At 41.8% G+C, this 23,095-nt stretch overlaps 1 protein-coding gene across 3 annotated transcripts in view; it reads right to left on the bottom strand.

The window, feature by feature from the left end:
• LOC102391377 (minichromosome maintenance complex binding protein) overlaps positions 1–22,776 on the bottom strand; it is a 35,912-nt gene extending 13,136 nt beyond the window's left edge. The window contains exons 1-7 of one of the 3 annotated variants that reach the window (XM_025273810.3): positions 22,515–22,776; positions 7,081–7,166; positions 6,341–6,481; positions 6,181–6,222; positions 3,938–4,039; positions 3,294–3,438; positions 574–725 (exon numbers count right to left, since the gene is read on the bottom strand). In XM_025273810.3, the coding sequence (XP_025129595.1) occupies positions 574–725; positions 3,294–3,438; positions 3,938–4,039; positions 6,181–6,222; positions 6,341–6,481; positions 7,081–7,166; positions 22,515–22,572 (726 nt within the window). In that variant the 5' untranslated portion in view covers positions 22,573–22,776. The remainder of the gene's footprint in view (positions 1–573; positions 726–3,293; positions 3,439–3,937; positions 4,040–6,180; positions 6,223–6,340; positions 6,482–7,080; positions 7,167–22,514) is intronic. The other 2 variants (XM_025273809.3, XM_025273808.3) reach the window with 2 other exon arrangements.
• Positions 22,777–23,095: the final 319 nt, after the last annotated feature.

A 23,095-nucleotide genomic window follows, 5' to 3' on the forward strand; every position in this document is an offset into this window, starting at 1 on the left:
AAGACAATGCTGTGGTAGATAAAATGCCCCCTCCCCGCCATACACATATCCACATCTCACTGGAATCCTTGAATATGTTCCCTTACATGTAAAAGGGACTTATATAAATTAAAGGACCTTAAGATGGGGAGATTACTCTGGACTACATGAGTGGGCTCGATCTAATTACTCACGTCCTTAAAATTAGAGAACCCTTCCTACCTATGGCCAGAGGGAGATGAGACTATGAAAAAATGGTCAGAGGGCTGTATTACTGCTGCCCTGGAAGATGGAGGAAGGGGTCACAAGCCTCTAGAAGCTGGAAAAGGCTAGAAGAGAGATTGCCCCCTGGAGTCTTCAGAGAGGAACCAGTCTTGCAGCCACTTTCATTTTATCCCCAGTGAGATTCACATTGGACTTCTGGCCTAAAGCCTCTAAGATGATAAATTTTGTTATTTTAAGCCCCCTAAATTTGTAGTGATTTGTTATAGCAAGAGAAAACTCGCTAACACAAATGCTAAGACTTTTCTGTTTTAATTTCTGAGACACTTAGCACATCTTTGTCAGCATCAGACCCGTCAAAGACTTTCTTACCTTCACAAGGCATGCAGGACCCTTCTCTCCTGGCAATGGAAAATTCAGATCAAAAGGAGAAGAGAGGTTTAGGGAGCTCAGCTGTTGTCCAGAAGAAGCTTCAGTTTCTAAACGTTTTGGCTCGCCACACCATTGAAGACCACCAACATTCCCTAAATTCAAAGGGACAGCATTGCACATCGTCATTTCAAAGGCTTCCTGGAGATAAAGAACATTCCTAAACAGCCTTTTGCGTTTTGACTGAAATGATATATTTCTGAGCTTGCAAACTTCAAGTTGTTCCCATTTTAAAGGAAGTAACACACACTAGAAGCCACCTATAAAGGGAAGAAAGATTACGAAGATCTGGAAGTGTGATCACCTTCCCCTACAATAAAACAGCAACAGACTCCCGCCCCTCCCCACCATCAAATCTCCTAGATGTAACTTTAAAAGTTAATATTTAATAGGGTTATTTAACATCTTTGACCCAATGAGTATATGGGTCTACAGACAATAAAAACACTTTGGTAGAATATAGTTCTTTCTACTTACTAAGCAGAATAAAACCACATAGCAATAAACTTATTTACTAAACAACTATTAACTTCCACTGTATACCAGGAATTAGACTAATTGTTGGGGCTACAAAGATCATTTAAAGATAGCCTGTACCCCTAAAGTAGTTACAATTTAGGACTGGTAACTAGTGAGAATTAAAATATAGCTTGCCATAACACACTACACTGCTCAGCAATCAAAAGAATAAACTACTGATATAAACAATAACTTGGACAGACCTCAAGGAAATTATGCTGAATGGCAAAAGCTAATCTATAAGGTCTATATACTGTATGATTCCATTTATATAACATTCATAAATGACAAAATTTAGGGATGAAGAACAAATTAGTCGTTGCCAGGGGGGAGGCAGAGAGGCAGGAGAGGTAGATGTGATTCTAAAAGGGCAACATAAGAGATCCAGGAAATGAACGGTTCTGTATTCTGACTGTGGTAGCGGTCACGTGAATCTACATAAGTGATGAAACTGCACAGACTGATGCACAAAAGCAAGTGCATGTAAAAATGTGAATTCTGAGTAACGTCTATGGACCACATCAATATCCATTTCCTGGCTACGATATTCTACTATAATTATGCAAGATGTTATAATTATATAAGATGCTGACCCACTTGAAACTGCATCAAGGATATATGGGGATCTCTCTGTATTATTTTTTTTTGTAAGTCCATGTGAATCTACACTTATCTCTGAAACAGCTTAATATATACATATATAAACACAACACAGTCTGATAGATTGCCTAGAAACCAACAAACAAGGTTAAATGTTAGTCGCTCAGTTGTGTCCAACTCTTTGTGACACCATGAACTGTAGCCCTCAAGGCTCCTCTGTCTGTGGAATTCTCCTGGCAATAATACTGGAGTGGGTTGCCATTCCCTTCTCCAGGGGATCTTCCCAACCCAGGTATTGAACCCAGGTCTCCCATATTACAGGCAGATTCTTTACTGTTTGAAACACAAGGGAAGACACAAACAAGGTAAACTTTACATAACTAATGCACTCAAATGTATTCAAAAGCCCCGAAGTATGGCATTCAAACAAAAGGGGCAAGAAATACAAAGAAGCATCAATAGCTTAAACGTTAAGAAAGAGAATTACCATGTGCCCTGGATTCTAATATGTATTTAGGTTATTGTTATGATGCACCATTAATGTGAATAAACATTTGGGGGTGAGTGGAGAAAAAGAAAGAATACTATTACATTTGCATATATTTGGTGTAAAACATTCCAATTTTAAAAATATGCCTTAGCTTAAAGAAATACAGTAATATGAACTTATAAAATAGACTAATATATGGTTAAATGAAACTCAGTAGTAAATCTTTGTTTACCATTGATTGCTATATTTGCTCTCTCAACCCACTCTTCAGATTAAATTAATTCATTTGTTTTACTTCCTCTGCCTTTAAGAAGTGACAGGATATAAAAGGAGAAATAAAGACAAACTCATTTATCTGCCATATGAAGGAATTCACTGCTCATAAAAACTGTGATTGGCAAATCAATAATGATACATACCAATTTTGAAATTCTCTTAGAAAATTTCAACTTTTGGCTTCCTTGTATAATCAGAATTACTTGCGTTTTAATTATATTTTAATACATAAACTACTACAAACCTACTTTAAATAGAACAAATAGAACTGTGACTATTCTAAGGGTTATTTGCTTTAAAGTTTAGGAATAAGTAATTCAGCGTACCAAAACTTCACATTTTTCCTCCAATGTGCTTAGTCTTACTAAATTACAGCATCATTATCCCAAAAAGAAAATAAGAAAGGATGTTTTCAGATATAAATAAGTCATTTTTAGAGTCGAGTACTATGCTTTCATATTACTTAAAGGCTGAGATGAAAAACAAACATGAAGAAACACAAAAGCCCTCTCCTAGCTTCCCAACTTGAGACCCTTCACACCCGACAGCAGAGCAGCCCTTCCGAGTGACGCCCAACCGCTCAGTTACGAAGCGCAGGCTGACCAGAGCGCTACTGTTGCAACTCTCAGAATTGCCTGTGATTCTGGTAAACCTGAAAGCAAAGCTGTCCAATCACTGCCAGCCCCTAAATCTACAGCTACTTATGGAACTATGAATTCTGAATATGAACCACTGCAGGAGAGCAGAAGTCTCCAGAAAGCGGGGTGGCACACGCTACCTGCTTGTCTGGCGCCCATATGCTGGTCTTTCTGTTTATTGGGCTGCAGATCCATATCTTCGTCATCTTCATAGCTTCTCTTGTGACGGCTGGGGGTGTAAGACGTTGAAGGGCTGACTCGAGCTTGGTTGGCATTAACATAGGCGTTAAATGAAGGGTTAAGGAAAGACTTCCATGAACCGGGGAATATCCTAAAATTATGCTACCTCTATGACTAATAAAAGACTACTACTTTGGTAGCTTACTACTTACTACTTTGGTAGCTTGGTTAAAATAAAAAAAAATTTTTTTAAAAGAAAACTGATAAAAAAAAAAAGACTGATGTATACAAAAAATAAGCTACAAAGATATATTGCATAGCACAACAAATATAGGCAATATTTTATAATAAATATGAAGTAAAATCTACCAAAATTTTTGACTCATTATGTTGTACCTGAAATTAATACACTATTGTAAACCAACTACATCTCAATATATTAAAAAAAAAAAGAAACAAGAATAAGAAAATTATTTTTTCCAGCTAACTTCATTGATGTAAAAAGACTAAGCTTAAAAAAAAAATCAATATGAATTGTGGTCTCTTCAATTAAGAAAATTATCAGGAAGCATTCAACACATGAGAAGGTTCAGATAAAGGATATTTCTTTTACCCACATAGATTCTCCAGGCACTGGAACACAATAGAATGTCTGTCTCTCCAAAGTAGTAGTTCGTGGAGAGTTTAAATCAACTTCTTGCTGAGGCTGTGATGTTCACAAAATTTTATTTATTAAAATACTTAAAAAAATTAGCAACTGTGTTTTCAGGTTGTTTATAAAACCACAGTAAATACTTCATACTGAGTTAATTAACAAGCAACCACTAAATCTAAACTATCATTTTTGAAATGAAAACTGACATACAATCACTTCAGACGCAATCATCAGTACAGCGTGTACAGCCTGAGACGGTATATATACGCATGGTGGGTTTTGTTTGTTTCTTTCTTTCTTTCCTTCCAGGGCCAAAGTTCCCTTTTCCTGGTACGGTGCTCTTACGACTCTTTAGCAACACAGCACCACCTCTTGCTCAGTGTGTCCGACTCTGCAACCCCATGGACCGTAGCCTGCCAGGCTCCTCTGTCCATGGGAATTCTCCAGGCAAGAATACTGGAGCGGGTTGCCATGCCCTCCTCCAGGGGACCTTCCCAACCTAAGGATCGAATGCAGGTCTCCTGCACTGCAAGTGGATTCTTTACTGTCTGAGCCACCAGGGAAGCCCAATTAATACTGCACCTTCCTTCAAATCCAAAATACACAATACCCTAGGTTACAAAATTAAATCCCTAAACTAAACACACTATTTTGTTAAACTTTTTTCAAAGACAACACTCATGGTAATCCCACTGTCTTTCTCACAGGAATGCTATCAACATTAGCCTATCAAATAGGAATTTAATGATACACTTCTTATGAGGTTGCTCTGAGATGAGATTTAAAAATCAGATACTGTTCATTACAAAAGGCATATTCTCTGTTTCAAATCTACTTAGAAAGTCTTAAGTATAGATAGGTAGAGGACCCAAGATGTAACATTAAAAAGAAATTATTTCAAGATACTCATATTACTTTTATAGTACACAAAAAAATTCCTTACAAGTAAACAAAATCTATATTCTATCTTGTAAGAGAAAAACAAAGAAAATAAAGAAAGAATTCCAGAGACATCAACTGAATCTGAGATGGTATGTGTAAGCAAAGTGGCTTTTCTTTCTTTCTTTCTTTCCAGGGCCAAAGTCCCCTTTTCCTGGTATGGTGTTCTTACTTATGACTCTTCAGAAACAGAGCACAAGCTCTTTGCCTTTGGGAATATCACAGATGGACACCCTCATCTATTTTATTTTCCCATTTCCAGATGTTGAGATTACTGAGTTAGAGAGACACTGCATTATTATGTACTAGAAGAAAAATTGTGTATTAATTTATCAGCCTAATATAACTTAGGGCTCCATAAACAGGAATGCAGGAAACATTTATAAAGCTGATTCATTAGACTCAGCACAACAATGTATTACAATGTCATGGAAACACCCTTAAAAGACAAAAGACACTGGGAGACCTGGAGGTTATCAAAAGATTAAACAAATTCATCTTTCACGAGTCCATTACTCTAAGTAAGTGTAGAAGTTATATTTCTTTCTCTACAGAAACCTTCCTAATTAGGGCCATTCTTCCATACAGATCAGCCTGCTGAGCTAGAATATTTATTTCAGGATTTTGTCTTCTTTCTTCTTCCCTTTCCCATTATTGATATGTAAGAGTTTCTATTACTTCCTTTTATCAAAGAAGGCTTAAGTTTACTTTTTTCTTCCCAGGAAAAGAGGGCAGGATTTAATAAAATTTAATTAAGCACATGTAGGGGCTTCCCTGGCAGTTCAGGGGTTAGGACTCCTTGCTACCAATGTAGGAGGTGTGGATTTGATCCCTGGTCAGGGAACTAAGATCCCACATGCTGTGCAGCATGGCCAAAAGGGAAAAAAAAAAAAAAAAAAAAAAAGGTATAAAAAAATTAAGCGCATGCAAAGCCCTTAAAGTAGTATTCTTTTTCTTCTACTTTTCATTTTAAAAGAACTTAAGTAATTTTTAAAAGCAAGTATGTAGATATTAGGAAAAGAAAGGAAGTAACTTGTCATTTACAATATTCCACCTTCTAAGACATTTTTAGAAGATCAAAAAAAAAACCATATCAGAGAAACTCAAGTAAAAGGCAAATAAACATTTCACATGACTTCTTAGAACTTATATACAAGATAAGTAAATTTATGATCCACCAAAGGAAAATAATATTCCCTGCCCAGGAAAAAATGCTCATTAAAAAGTTTTTTATATATTTTAAGTATACATACCCCACACTCTGCTACATCTCTATATTTTCCAAAATGAAGAACCTATGACCAAAACAAAAAATACCAGTATTATATCAACATTATCGAATCAAAACTGCCATAGACAAAGCTAATCCTACTAATTGTAAACACCAAGTTTAATGAAAAAGGCAATACATACACGTGCTTTTGTGTTTCGGTTAACAGTTTCATACACTCCCATGTAAAATTCAGGGTCAAACATATCCTGAACCATGCAACGAAACTTCACAAAACTGTTAGGTTTCAAATAATGAAGAGGAACTTCATTCAGTGATGGTACCTTAAAGGAAAACAAACAATCAAGTCGAAATAGTCTGTGTATAAGACGTTAAGCACATACACATACATATCCAGACAAACCGCCGTCCCCACCTACCCACCCCACATACAAAATCAGGCCCTATCAGGGAGCCAAATGATTTCAACAGCCAACAACACAACTGCTGAACATAAGTCCTTTCGCGTTCTTGCAAGTTCAGTTCGTATGATGACATTTGATCATAATGTCAAAGGGTGCTTTTCCTTCAGAACACTTTCCACTTAGCACAAAGGCATTTGCTTTGTTGAGCTCGTCTCTTAAAACTCGTACAAGTAATTCTTTAAAATGAAGGTAATAAAAGATCATCGAAGCGCTCACAATCACTCTTTTTCACGGTCAGTTACTGCCACCTACAGGTGCCAGTACAGAAGCACTTATTTGCTTGAATTTAAATTGCAAGAGACCAAAATCTTTTAATACATATGTACTTAAGGCAGAGGGCGGTACACGTTAATTTATATATTTTTAAGTTATATGTGGATCACTACTGTGAGAAATTGGAAGTCTGCCCAACCCTCGCCCACCCACCCACCCCCAGCAAACAGCAATAATGAGCTTACCCATTTAGGAGCATTATTCTCCTTCAGCTTTTCCTTAAAATATTCTATTACTTTCTTCTCCCAGTCAGGATTAACCCCATTTTGAGCTGAAAAAAAAAAATATACTTTTCAAAGCTGAAGGTACATTAGTTTAGGGTGCCTTATTGGAAGCGCTGCGCAAGACACCAGAAGCTGCCGGGTGGGGGGCTGGATATTACAGTCGGGGTGAGGCCGAGCCCCTGTGGGCTCTCAGGTGCTAACAGTCTCCCGAGAGCTCTTCCACAGTGAGAGATGAGGCCCCCAGACACAGCAGCACAGGAACCATCGCCTGAAAGGCACTCTGCTGCTTGAAAACATTTTAATACAGATTTAAAACACTTTTACAATTACCCTGAAATGAAAAGAGAGCATGTTCTTCTTCTACTGTTTTAACTTTTTATTTCAGAATAATTTCAAACTTCCAAAAAGTCACAATGAAAATTACAAAGAACACCTGTACCCTCGCCCCCATTTACTTTATTATTTGCTTGCTCTCTCTCCCTCTCCCACATTTTTCTCACTTGAGCTTACATTACACACACATCATTTATTTTTACCTTTAAATAGTACTTGGGCTTCCCTGGTGGCTCAGCTGGTAAAGAATTTGCCTGCAATGCAGGAGACCTGGGTTCGATCCCTGAGTTGGGAAGATCCCCTGGAGAAGGGAAAGGCTACCCAACTCTCCAGTATTCTGGCCTGGAGAATTCCATGGACTGTATAGTCCAAGGGGCTGCAAAGAGCCGGATGCGACTGAGCGACTTTCACTTAAATAGTACAGTGTGTTTCCTAAGAATAAGGAGATTATCTTACATAACCACGCTACTTGCTATCAATCTCAGGAAGTTTGAAATCAATACCAAACTTTTTTTTATCAAGTCTACCACGCATATTCCAACTTGTCTCCTGACCTAACACTATTGTTTATTGTACTTTTTCCACTTCAGTACAGATCCAGTTTAGGATCACATGCTGCTTTCTGCTATCTTTTTTTTCCTTTTAATCTTTTTTTATTCCAGAACAGTTCCTCAATCTTTATCATTTATGACACTGATAATAAAGAATACAAATCCATTATAAAAAACAGAATGTTCCTCCCTGGGTCTGTGATGTCTCCTTATGCGTAGAGTGCAGTTACACGTTCCCAGTCAGAGTGCTACAGAAGCGTGAGAGTGCTACCGAAGCATGCGAGTGCTACAGAAGCGTGCGGTGTCCTTCAACAGTTGTACGTGCTTCACTGAGACAGGAGATGTTCATATTCTCTTCATGCATGTTAGTTTTCACCACCCAGTAAAAGTGACAGCCAAGTTCTCCACAGCAGTCACTTTCCCCCTCTCTCCTCTAGTAAGCAATCTACAGAAGATACCTCAGGACCAAACAAGTAATTTTCATGAAACTTGTCCTGCTCCCAAGATTCAGCACACCTCTTGCAATCATGATTGCAAAATAAGAGAAAGGTGTTTTTAATGTCATATTAAAGATAAGAAACCAGCTTTTGAAAAATTATGGGAACTGGCCAAGACTAAAAAGTGAATCATCAAAAAAAAACAAAACAAACAAAAACCCAGGAATATATATACACATGTTTTCATGAATTAGAACTACCTAACCAGACTTTTGCCAACAAAGGTCCATCTGGTCAAGGCTTTGGTTTTTCCAGTGGTCATGTATGGATGTGAGAGTTGGACTGTGAAGAAAGCTGAGGACCGAAGAATTGATGCTTTTGAACTGTGGTGTTGGAGAAGACTCTTGAGAGTCTCTTGGACTGCAAGGAGATCCAACCAGTCCATTCTAAAGGAGATCAGTCCTGGTTGTTCTTTGGAAGGACAGATGCTGAAGCTGAAACTCCAATACTTTGGCCACCTCATGCGAAGAGCTGACTCGTTGGAAAAGACTCTGATGCTGGGAGGGATTGGGGGCAGGAGGAGAAGGGGACGACAGAGGATAAGATGGCTGGATGGCATCACTGACTCGATGGACGTGAGTCTGGGTGAACTCCAGGAGTTGGTGATGGACAGGGAGGCCTGGCGTGCTGCGATTCATGGGGCCGCAAAGAGTTGGACACGACTGAGCGACTGAACTGAACTGACCCAGAGCTGGTCAATACTTCCAACAATGCATGGGTACTATATACATCACACAAGTGATATGGAAATGTGGTGTAAAGGGATTTTGTCTTTGTAATGCAGCTGGTTCTGTTAGAAACACTCATAAGATCCTGCTAACACCTGCTGTAGCAGAGATTCCTAATGCTTTCACTTAACTGAGCAAAGGACAGTTATTAAAAAGCACTCGTGGAGGTGAAAGCGCCCTCAGTGATTCTGACTGCAATGAGGGTTAAATCCTTGTGTGTGTGTGTTAGTCATCACGTCCACCGCTTTGCAACCCCATGGACTGTAGGCTGCCAGGCTCCTCTATCCATGGGATTTCCCAGACAAGAATACTAGAGTGGGTTGCTATTTCCTTCTCCAGGGCATCTTCTCAATCCAGGGCATCTTCTCAATCCAGGTCTCTTGCACTGCAGATGGATTCTTTACCAACTGAGCTACAGCAATGCCCCCAAGGGTTAAATCTACTACTGGTAACTGGTCCTCAAAGCGCGGCTGCCCAGACCAGCAGCACTAGCACCGCCTGAGCGGTTGTTAGCGAGGCGGTTCTTCAGCCATCCCAGAACTACTGAATGAGAAACTCTGCAGGTGAGGCCTAGCAATTCATGCTTTACAATACCCTCCAGGGATTCTGATGCACACTGAAATTTGAGAAGCAGTGGTCAACTAAATGCATGCCAATAAAGGATCACTGAATGGGGTTGGGGAGGGGGGACTAGACTGGGTATTTCTGGTTCTAGTCAAAATGGATGTTTCCTACAAGCAGACATGACCGCCAAGACCACTATTCTGACTGCATCTGTGTAAGAAGGTTGAATATACCACATCACAGGCAATGAAGCTACATCAAAGAGTGACTAGGAAGCAGCAAGTTACTTCGAAGGAACTTACATGTTATGAAATGTTAAACAAAACATCTGGTATTGCTGAACAATTTAAGGACTGCAGCAGAGAATTCCAAAATTCTCAGAAGTACAGTAACTATCCATTATGTATTAAGCCTACTTTATGCCCAGCACTCTGCCAGGTGCTATCAGGATCCTTAGAACTGAAGGAACTTAGCGACTTCACTTTCACTTTTCACCTTCATGCATTGGAGAAGGAAATGGCGACCCGTTTCAGTGTTCTTGCCTGGAGAATCCCAGGCACGGGGGAGCCTGGTGGGCTGCTGTCTATGGGGTCGCACAGAGTCGGACACGACTGTAGCGACTTAGCAGCAGCAGCAGAGCTAAGACAGGGCTTCCCAGGTGGCTCAGTGATAAAGAATCCTCCTGCTAAGGAGACGTGGGTTTGATCCCTAGGTTGGGAAGATCTCCTGGAGGTGCATGCAAGCACATGACAGCTAAGATAAGCTATGGGCAGAAAAACAGGCAAAAGCAAATAGGAGAAAATAATGAAGGTCAAAATATCTCAGAGAGGGCTTCTGAAAGAGGTGGTGTTTGAGCCAGGCCTGGGAAAAGAGGCAGAATGGAACCATGTTGAGGTATGAGGGGTGGGCATATTGCAGACACAGGGCATTCTGGCGGAGGGAACAGTAATAGTAAGCCAAAGACAAGGACAGACATACCAGAAATTCAAATATGCGAGCACAAAGTGGCTAGAAAAGAACAAAGCTAACGAACAAAAGGAAGATGAGACCAAACACATCACAGAGTTTTCAATGCCAGGCTACAGATCCACTCTCTGTTCATCAACAATTCACCTTTACATTCCCAGGCTCTAGCAAGCACCTGGGACACAGCTACTGGAGTCAGAGAAATAAACATTAAACAGACAAAACACTGAGAAAAGTAAGCTGTTTTGCAAGACTAGCACCCATTTCCCCTTTTTCTAGCAACAGTGCCTCTTCTGAGGAGAAACCATAGCACCCTCACTCTCAGCCCCGGGGCGGACCTGAAGGAGGCCTCACAGTAGTTCTAATGATCAGGTTGAGGGGGGCCTCAGTCAAGGACAACCCCGGGTATAAGGCTCAGCAGCTGGGTCCAACAAATCCCAGAGCTGCCTGTGGCCACAACGACTGAGGTCTGTCTGAAAACAAAGCCATCCCAAGGGAAAGTGGAGTAGAGAGCCTGATTTCTGAAGTATTTGGCTGTAGTTGAGCCAGACATTAGCCCACTCAGGAACTGTTACCTCAAACAATGTGTTCATCTTCCTTGGTTTAAGCAGAATCGACTTGGGCCACGGGCAACCAAGAATCCTGCTGAGCACATATATATCACTATCATCTTTCTCACGAATTCCCTGCCATCTGAACGTGGGCACCCCTGCACTCTCTTGCCCTAGTTTAAGTGGTCACAGGAACTGAGGAACAAAAGACACACACTTTTACACTCTCACCAACAGCCTATGAGAGGTCCAATGCTCTGCCTCAATACTTCATCTGGTCAATCTTTTCAATACGCATCATATACCAAATTAATGTTTTTGTTTCTAGTGTGACACAGATATCAAGGCTCATTTTTTTCCAGAAAGATATCTATTTGTTCCAGCCTTATTTAAAAGGCTTTCTAGTGGTAAACTGCTTTGGCAAACAGAGTAACAATTAACTGTCACACAATTACCAAAGAGAAAACATGCAAAAAAGTAACCACTCACTCAACATACGCCACAAAACCATGGTCAAAGACGAGGAACTTCACTCATACACTGTCAATCTTTCCTCCTATAGAATTAGCAAACTTGCATGGGTCCAAGTCCATCATTGATGAGAAATAGATGCTGTAATTGGGGAAAGTCTTCTTGCTGGCCCTCAGCAGCGACAGATGAGATATTTTTGCTGTGGTACTACTGTCAAACTCAACTCCTGTTTTTGTTACTGTATTCTGTTAAACTGGTAAGAGTTGTCTATCCTTATGCCAATACCATATTGTCTTAATCACTATAGCCTGAGAGCGAGTCTTAAAATTAGGTAGTGATGTTCTTCATCTTTGCTTTCAAGTTTGTCTTGATTATTCCAGATTCTCAACATTTCTAAGTAATTCTGAGGAACACCTGAAAACGACTGCAGAAATTTCTATCAGATTATATTTTGATGTTTAAATTTCAATTTGATTATATACTGCATATATAGATTTGAGGAGAACTAAGATGTAAGTCCCTTGGACTGCAGGGAGATCCAATCAGTCCATCCTAAAGGAGACCATTCCCGGGTGTTCATTGGAAGGACTGATGCTGAAGCTGAAACTCCAATACTTTGGCCACCTCATGCGAAAGACCCTGATGCTGGAAGGGATTGCGGGCAGGAGGAGAAGGGGACGACAGAGGATGAGATGGCTGGATGGCATCACCGACTCGATGGACATGAGTCTGGGTGAACTCCAGGAGTTTGTGATGGACAGGGAGGCCTGGTGTGTTGTGATTCATGGGGTCGCAAAGAGTCAGACACGACTGAGCGACTGAACTGAAGATGTAGGAAGAAACCGACCTGCTGTCGCTGACTTTGAAGACTGAAGGGGCCGCAACACAAGAAATCAGCCCAACTCTAGAAGCAGTAAAAAAGGCAAGGAAATAAGAGTATCCCCTAGAGGCTGCAGAAAGGAAGGCAGACCTATGGACAACTTGACTTTATCCCAGTGACACCCACATCAGACTTCTGGCCTCCAGAACTGTAAGAGAATACATCTGTGTAACAAACGCTGGAGAGGGTGTGGAGAAAAGTGAGCCCTCTTACACTGTTGGTGGGAATGTTAAGTTGGTGTAGCCACTATGGAAAACAGTTTGGAGGTTTTTCAAAAAAACCTAAAAATTAGAGTTGCCACATGAACCAGCAATCCCACTCCTGGGCATATACTGGGACAAACCTATAGTTCAAAAGGATACAGTATCCTGTGACAAATCATAATGGAAAAGAATATTAAAAAGAATATATATATTATATATATAACTGAATCATTTTCCTATACAGCAGAAATTAACACAACACTGTAAACCAACCATATTACAATAAAAAAATAAATTTATGTTGTTTTAAGCAATTAAATTTGTGGTAATTTATTACAGCAGAAATAGGAAATTAATAGTGTATTTTTTAAAGAATTGGTCTATTTCATCCAAGCTGTTGAATTTATACCCTAGAGCTGTTTGTATTACTCTTTTCCTGTCTGTATTGTTCTTTCACATGTCTCTAATGGTATCTGCTCTTTCAAAACAGTACAGCAACTTTGGAACACAGTTTGGCAGTTTCATGCAGGGGCTTCCCAGGTGGCACTAGTGATAAAGAACCTGCCTTCCAATGCAGGAGGCACAGAGACGCAGGTTCAATCCCTGAGCCAGGAAGATCCTCTGGAGGAGGACATGGCTTAAAAAAAAAAAAAAAAAAGGATTATCTTATTATTCCCATTTTACAGATGGTAAAATTGAGGTAAAGAAAGGTTAATTGACATGTTCACCCTCAAGGTTAGGAAGTAGGAGGGGTCAAGCAGTGACCCACTACAGAAGTGGTAAGAGTGGTCTAGCCTAAGCACTAGCAATAGGAGATACCTTTGCTGCAGAGAATCTAAAAATAATAAAACCAACTAAAATCCATTCTACTTCTACCATCACTATGAATTAACCATTCTAAACAATGTCAGTGATAAACTATTTTTCCTTTGAAAATCTTCTGCTGGTATAAATCCTAAACAACTGTTGACTACTGCTGAGTTTTAATACAGACTTCCCCAGTTGCTCAGACAGTAAAGAATCTGCCCACAACGCAGAAGACCCAAATTCGATCCCTGGGTTGGGAAGATCCCCTGGAGAAGGGAATGGCTGCCCAGGGCTGCAATTACTACATTTTTACTATTTACCCTTTAATAAATATCTCATTAGACACAGACGTTTATTTGAAGAACCTCTGTTACATTTTGTGACCCCATAGACGGGCTCCTCTGTCCTTCACTATCTCCCAGAGTTTGCTCAAAATTCATGTACACTGAGTTGGTGATGCTATCTAACTACCCCATCCTCTGTTATATACTTAGCTTCCAAAACAGACTCAGCCACATGCATTTGTCTGGACAGTAAATTTCTCAGTGGTACGTGTGTGTATGCCCAGTCATGGCTGACCCTTTGCAACCCCAGGGACTGTAGCCTGCCAGGCTCCTCTGCCTGTGTAAATTTTCCAGACAAGAATACTGGAGTGGGTAGCCATTTCCTTCTCCAGGACACCTTCCCAACTGAAGGCTTAAACCTGCATCTCCTGCATTGGCAGATGGATTCTGTACCACTGAGCCACCTGGGAAGCCCTCTAAGTGATACAGAATAGTCCAAACTTGGTTAGAGCAGTGAGCATCCCCCAAGCCCTATGGTACTCTAGAGTCCTACAGGTATACGAAAGATTTTAAATAAACAAACAATAACCCAGTGACTGTAAAGATGAAGGAGAACTTGAATTACTTCAATTCTATCTTCCATGGGACAACTTGAACAACTTTTTGTGTTTAACATTTTAAACAGTGAAACAGTATGAAGTGAGAGGTGCAGTTGGTGCAAATTTTGCTCGTAAGTGAACATTTTACTGAATTTGAATCATATCTTAATATAGAAATATATCCTTCTTAAGGGCTTGCTTCCCTGGTAGCTCAGCTGGTAAAGAATCCACCTGCAATGCAGGAGACCCCGGTTGATTCCTGGGTTGCAAAGATCCCCTGCAGAAGGGATACCCACTCCAATATTTATGAGCTCCCCTGGTGGCCCAGACCGTAAAGAATCTGCCTGCAATGTGGGAAACCTGGGTTCGATCCCTGGGTCAGGAAGATCCCCTGGAGGAGGGCATGGCAACTCACTCCCGTATTCTTGCTTGGACAGAGGAGCCTGGTGGGCTACAGTCCATGGGGTCGCAAAGAGTCAGACATCACTGGGCAATTAAGCATAGCACATTTTCTTAAACAGCTATTTGTTTTAGAGTAAAGAATGAATCAATAAAATGTTAGTAACATCAGTGGAAAGATTTCTAGTTTGTGTCTTTTGTAGATGTTTCAGTTTTATCAAAATTCATTTATAATTGAACTGTTTATATAAAATATTATTATATTGAATTATAACTAAAAGACCAAAATTCAAACTATTTAGTAGGTATAAACACTATTCAGTAAATAGTTTAGCTTTTTGTCTATAGAAACTTGTTACTCTTAATATAGAAAATTCATTAATTATACAATTAATACAAGATTATTCAAATCTAAAGTGTGGTACCTGTACCAACATGAAACAACGTCGTCATAACAGAACTCAACAACCACAAAAAAATTATAAAATAAGCAGGGTTGAGGAAGAAGTTGATAGAAGCAATGTCTAGACTGAAATATGTAATTACCTTCAACACTGCACATAGCTTCATTTCATGACTATTACTGAAAATAATTCTATAGTATAAAGAAAGAAAGTATTAAAAAATGATTAGAGCTAAATACCCTGAGTATGGCCCTGTAGCTAAGAAGCAGTTTGGCTTTAGAATCTGAAATCTTTACTATTCTCTATTACCCAAAGAACTAAATGCGCTACAGATTCAATGCAATCCCCACCATAATGCCAACTGCCTTTTTTGCAGCAATGACAGATTCTAAATTCATATGGAAATACAAGGGATTCTGAAGAGTCAAAATAATCTTTAATAAAAAGAACAAGGACAAAGTTGGAGGACTCATGCTTCATCATTTTAAAACTTGCTACAAAGTTACAGTAATCAAGACAACACAGTACTGGCAGAAGGGTAAGCATACAGAGCAACAGAATGGAACTCAGAGTTCAGAAATAACGCTATACATCAATGGTCAACTGATACACACACAGACACACACACAGTTTAAAAAAAAAAAAAGCTGCCAAACTGAATCAGTGGGGAAAGAATAGTCTTTTTCAATAAAAAGTGCTGGGGGAGCTTCCAGGATGGTGGAGGCAAGTACATGCTGAGAAGGCAGCACAGCGAAGTTCCCTGCAGGCAGAAGCTGCGCACAAGCGACCCTACCAGACCTTGCCCTACGCTCCTTTTCATCTGCGTACTTTATGAGATCCTTCAAAATAAACGGGCAAATGTTCAAACACACATACACAAGGTGCTGTGACAACCAGATGTGCACATGCAAAAGAATGAATTTGAATCCCGACCTCATACCATCATCCACAAAAATTAATTCAAAATGGATCCAAGACCTAAATGTAAGGAGCTAAACCTACAAAATTCTAAGAAAGAACACAGATATATAGCTTTGTGACCTTGCGTCAGACAATGGTTTCTTAAATATGGTACCAAAAGCATAAGCAACTAAAGGAAAAAGAAATTGGACATCATCAAAATGAAAAATCTGCATCAGAAGATGTTATCAAGAAAGCAAAAAGGCAATTTATACAACAGGTAAAAATATTTCTAAAACATATATCTGATAAGGGTCTAATATACAGAATATATAAAGAACCTTTATAATGCAACAATACAAGACAAAACCCCAATTTAAAAATCTGCAAAAGGGAATTCCCTGGAGGTGCAGTTGTTAGGATTCTGGGCTTTCACTGCCAAGGGCATGGGTTCAATCCCTGGTCAGGGAACTAAGATTTGGGAAGCAGCTGCATGGTGTGGTCAAAAAATAAAAATCTGCAAAGAATTTGAAAAGACATTTCTCCAAATGAGATATACAGAAGGTCTATATGCATGTGAACAGATACAATATACTATTACATTACAGTAATGCAAACTGAAATCATAATGAGATATCACTTCACCCCCATTAGGATGGCTATTATTAAGACGTTGAAGTGGACTGGAGAAACTGGAACCCTCATACTTTGCTGGTGGAAATGTAAAATGGTGCAAATACTTTGGGGAAAAGTTCTAACGTGAAATTACCATATGGCCCAGCAATCATACGCAGAGGCATATACCCAAGAGAACTGAAAACATGTATTCACACAAAAACCATGTGTATTCATAGCAGCACTATTCACAATAGCCAAGTGTCCACCTATGGAGAAATGGATAAACCACACATGGCATGTTCATGCTATGGAGCACTGTGTGCAGTCGCGGAAAGGAATGTAGTACTGACACACGCTACAACATGCATGAACCTTGACGACATTATGCCAGGTTAAAGAAACCAGACTCAAGAGGCCAGAAGTTGTGATTCCATTTATATGAAATGTCCAGACTAGGTAAACCATGGACAGAAGTCCTCGAGTGGTTTGAAGAGGATGGTGGATGGGGCAATCGGGAGTGACTGCTAACATATATGGGGCTTCTTTCTGGGGTAACAGTAACAATGTGCTGATGGCTGCACGTTCACAATGAATAAACTAAAAACCACTGAACTGTACATTTTTAAATGGTGAATTTTGTGTTATATCTCAATGCAAAAAAAAAAAAGAACTATAATTGGAAACAGTTAAAGAAGTGGGACCCTCAGTGGGAGAAAAGCAGCACGTGCTTACTCTTCATTTTATACTGTAACACTGTTTTTTTTTTAACCATATGCAAATTATTCAATAATTTTAAAATTCATATAGATACACATGTATGTATCTATACATATACATGTGTGTGTCTATGTGTGTATATATACATGCCTTTTGCCATGGCTCACAAATCCATTCCTCCCTGAGAACGTCCCCCAGTGGGGAGGTGTGGGCCTCAATAGTTATGACCATCCATTACGTAACACTGCCCTGGCAGTGGCTGACTGGCCCATGAGTGAACCACTGACTCCATGCTGGGCCAATCAGATCCTCTAACCCTAAAATCTGGGATTAAGATAAAGATGCTGGAACGTCTCTGGTGGTTCATCTGCTAAGACTCTGCCCTCCCCATACAGGGTGCCCAGGTTTGAACCCTGGTCAGGGAACTAGGGTTAGGGTCCCACATGCCTCAGCTAAAGACTTGCATGCCGCCACAAATACCGGAGGTCCTACATGCTGCAACTGAGACCAGGCATAGCCAAAAAAATATTTTTTGGAAAAAATAAAGATGCTAGCTCAAGCGGGTTGGAACTGACAAGTGAAACTGGGAGCCCTGGACTAGAGAAAGGTAAAGTTTGTGCGCAGAAATGAACATAGCCTAGGGGAGAAAACTGAGATGTGCTGCTTGGTTGGATTTCTGCTAGCTTTCCAATTTCACTCTGTAGTCTCCTGGGTTATCAAACCACCTGCCCTGCCTTTGGGTTCTATAGCCTTAAAATAAATTACTTTTTGGCCTGAATATTCATTGGAAGGACTGATGCTGAAGCTGAAACTCCAATGCTTTGGCCACCTGATGTGAAGAGCTGATTCATCTGAAAAGACCCTAATGCTGGGAAAGATTGAAGGCGGGAGGAGAAGGGGACGACAGAGGATGAGATGGTTGGATGGCATCACTGACTAATGGACATGAGTTTGAGTGAGGTCTGGGAGTTGGTGATGGACAGGGAGGCCTGGCGTGCTGCAGCCCATGGGGCTGCAGAGTCGGACACGACTGAGCGACTGAACAAGGGCTAGGTGGTAGGAAGGTCCAAGGTGGGTACAGACAGAAAGGAATGAATCATGGTGACAGCAAAAAATCAGACAGACTTTTAGATGATTTTACTATTGCTTTAAATTTGCTAAAATGCTAGTGATAAGATACTACTCCCTTCTCTCCTCCACACATCAGTGACCTTTTTCTTCTAAGAGCTAGTCTAATTCTAGTTCTGTTAGATATGACCAAAGTGCCTTGAATATAACTGAAACTAACGATCTTGACCCAACCAACAATCTGAACATAAAGAAATCTGAGTTGATGAGCATTCCTACTTATTCTGAAATCAAAGCAGTTATTAATTCAAGTGAAAAAAAAACTTTTTTAAAAATAAAAAATAGATTAAAAGAAAAAAGTATACAAAACTTTTTTTTTTTTTCCTCTCATTTACAACGCCTGCTTCTGTTTAAGGGAAGCAAGTTGTTACAGGTTACTAATGAACAATCACTGTGGGGACCAAGCCATCAGCATTATGTACATAATCGAGCTCAATATGAGCTTCCCGGGTGGCTCAGACGGTAAAGAATGCGCCTGCAATGCAGGAGACCGGGGTTTGATCCCTGGGTTGGGAAGTTGCCCTGAAGAAGGAAACAGCAACCCACTCCAGAATCCCATGAACAGAGGAATCTGGTGGGCTACAGTCCATGAAGTCGCAGAGCTGGACACGACTGAGCAATTAACACACACACACACACACAGAGCTCAATAAAGTATTTCTAAATCTTAAGTCTATGGACCTCAATGTTCTATATATAAAATCTTTTAGAAACTGGAATAGAAACAGAAAAAGCATTTTATGAAAGCTTATAGGGAAAAATTTACATATGAACATTTGTAATATGGCAGATACAAATTCAAAATACGCACTGGTTCACAAAGATGAATTATGATTCATATAGTTGTGATTGTGGTCACTAAGACAATTTCCAAGTTTCTTATTTGAACCAAGAAAAAAGAATTAGGATTTGCATGTGAAAGTAACTCATACCTGGTATGATCATATTCTCTGAACCAATATAATGTCCACCAAGACTGTCTTTAGTTAAGTTTGTGGTGACAGTAACCACCCCAGTTTACACCATTTCTGATTGATTAATCAGTCTTTTCACTGCCTCTGCTCAACACACATTCACAGAGAACTCTTTTTAAAAAAATCTTATTTTATTTTTTGGCTGAGGAGCATGTGGGATCTTGGTCCCCTAACCAGGGACTGAACCTGTGCCCTGCACATTGCAACTGCGGAGCTTTAACCACTGGACCACCAGAAAACCCCTCATGGAGGATTTTCGATGTACAGGTACATTCTAGGCAAATAAAACAGATACACATCCTAAAACCCCCAGGATTAAAACAGCCAAGGAACCCAGGAAATGAGTGATTTCAACAACATGCTTTACAAGTTAATTTTCAGGCTTCACAGGATCCTATAATTATATGCAGCAGAAGTTACCTAACTCAGGTTCCCAAAGAAGAGTAAGATTTAGCCAGGAAAATAGAAGTGGGAGAGGAAGTTGTGACCAGACAAAAGGAACAGCCTATGCAGAAAGCTGAGTGGCATGGTTTAAGATCAGAGAACTGGAAGAAGGTTCACTGTGAGGGGGAATACAGTGATGAGGTCTGAGAGCTGGGCAATGTGCCTGCCCAGTTGTGTCTGACTCTTTGCGACCCTATGGACTGCAGACCGCCAGCCTTCTCGGTCCACGGGATTTTGCCAGGAAGAATACTGGAGTGGGGTTGCCATTTCCTTCTCCAAGGGATCTTCCTGACCCCAGGATCGAACCTTCGTCTCCGGGGTCGCCTGCATCACAGCTGAATTCTTTACCACTGAGACACCAGAGCTGGGCAGGGGTGGGGCCAAAAGGCCTCATAAACCACAAAAGATGAGTATTACTTTTCTTTCTGGGGGAAAAATGGATTTAAAACAATTTCCTATTAGACCAAAGAGTCTACAAGTTTAACACCTCACTTCTCACACAAACATACTTGTAATGTTGTTATTATAAAGCTATCCAATGCCATATATTCACAGAAATAGGAAAATATAGCAAAAATACGCATTATACATGAAAGCAGCCTCTACAAAAACATCATGACTATAAGACAGGATTAGTTTCTTCTCTGCAAGACACAACCTGTATGAGAATAAGACATTCTAGAGGAAAAACACATCAACAAGGTCCAGGTCACCAACAATACACAAACTTCACAAAACACTGTATAGCCAGAGTTTTATATCCAAATTACACCTATTATACTATAATGAGTTGTTTGCCTCTTAGGGTCCTACAAGCAGGAGACAAAATCTGACACAAACAGATTCAAATATATACCAAATATAAAATCATCTCATTTATCCAGCCAGACTAGGACACGGAGATGTCTCATAAATTTTCTAAACATCAATTAAGCACCGAAACTTACTTACTTTTGAATGATGTTCCCTAAAAAACGTCTCTGTGTCTGCACCCTCTTAAACCTACTGTGCAATTTAATGTTCACTCCACATTTTAAGGCCATTATTTCGGAAAACAATTATGGGTTCTAGTATTCATTACGAGCATCAATTACTAGGATTTAGTAGAGAGACATATGCCCCTTTTTGAAAAGGGCCGTGGATGGATATACAGGGATTAAAAAAAATTTTTTTTTAAAACACTATATACGTAGTTTGAAATTTCTCCTTTAATAGGTTGTCAGTGTTCACTAGCTACAACCTGGATGCCTACTCAGGGCTTTTCCTAATTTGCTGCCTTTAGTTTCAGCCTGGGAAACCAGAAAACTGAACAAGTTCAAATCACAAGGAAAACGAATAAAGAGTTGCTGAGTGAGCCTTTCCTGCAAGAAATGCATTTTCTGGCATCCGTTTTGGCTGCTGGGGACTACTTAGCTTCTTAATAAGCGTTCACACTAATATTCCACAAGGTCTTAAGTGAGGAAGGCCACTTTACAAGTTCAAGTTACCTCCTGACAAGTCAGGTGTTCTGATCTTACACACTGATTCCTGGTTGGGTTTGCTTCCACCACTCCTAAGTGCAAAAGACATGCGGGGTGGGGCCAAAATGCCTAGTGAACGGCAACCAGACCTAAATTTTCCTTAGTGTACCCTACCCGAAAAGTGTCATTAACCATGACTGCAAGTGCAATTTCCTGAGCTTGCCTGCCACATGCTAAGCTCTTTCTATGCAGGAACGCATCTGAGTTCGTTCACCATTTCTTGCAAGCTCTGGCCCAAGAGGAGATGGGGAGACGAGACAGGTTTTAAAGGTGTCCTAACGGAAAAAATCTAAGTTATCACACTAAATCTTATCTCGAAAATGGAAGATGTGTGTAATACGGGAGTTACAGCCAACTTCTGCAGCGAGCGAGCGAGCAAGCGAGCACTCCCCCCACACACCGGAAGTTTTGAAATGTCCTGCGGGCTTCCCATAGGCAAAGTGCTTTTCGCTTCAGACCATCTCTGCGGGTCCTCCCGAAAGCTTCGAGGACCCCCAACCTCAGAGTCCGGCCGCACGGGGGGCTCGGGGGCCGCCCGCGGGGCCACGAAAGGGGAAGCGAGGCCGGCAATCACGGCCGGCCGCCGGCTCCTGGCGGCGTAACCTTGGCCGCTCGCGAGTCGCGAATCGGGCAGGTGGGAGGCACCTGCGGCCCGGGCCCGGGCAGCCGCGGCCCGGAGTCTCCGGGCGGGAGGGGGTTGCCGAGCGCCGGCGGCGCAGGCCCGGCTGACCGTCTCGGCCGCTCGAGCCCTCGAGGCGGCCCCGCCTGGGCGCCGCGCGGCAGGGTCCGGGCCCCGGGGGCTCGGTGAACTCGGCGGCCCGCCCGGCCCCCGCCCGCCCCCCGGCGCCGCCACTCACCGAAGAAGCCCTGCACGATGCCCAGCGGGTGGCTGAGCCAATCCTCCCCACAGGGCATCTCGCCGACGGGCCGGAGCCGGCGCGGCCCGGGCGTCCCGCGCGCCTCTGCTCCTCGTCGGGGGCTCGGCCGCTCCTCGCCCGCGCCCTCCCACGCAGGGGAAGCCTCGCGGCGCGGGCCGCCCGGCCTCCCCGCGCCTCAGGGAACGGCGGCGGCGGCGGCGGCTGTGAGGCGCTGCCGGCGATGGGCAGGCGGCGCGTGCGGGCCCCCAGCCTCCACTTCGCACAATGGCGGGAAATAGGCGCCGCCGCCGCCGACCGCGCTGCCGGCGACCTGGGTGGAGCTCGTGCGGGGAGGGGCGGCGGGAGCGCGCGGCGCGGCCCCGCGGCAGGGAGGCGGGGCGGCCTTGCTCCGGGGAGGGGGGCGGGGCTCGGCGGGGCGGGGCCGCGGCGGCGACGCGGCGGCAGGGCGGTCGCCATCTTGGAGACGGGCGAGGGGAAGGGCAGGGGTGACCTCGCGAGCATGCCGCGTGGTTACTTGAGGGCTGCATATTGCTAGGTGTCTCTCCGCAGACTCGGAAGGA

The sequence above is a fragment of the Bubalus bubalis genome, chromosome 23 (assembly GCF_019923935.1).
Source record: "Bubalus bubalis isolate 160015118507 breed Murrah chromosome 23, NDDB_SH_1, whole genome shotgun sequence".
Taxonomy (NCBI): domain Eukaryota; kingdom Metazoa; phylum Chordata; class Mammalia; order Artiodactyla; family Bovidae; genus Bubalus; species Bubalus bubalis.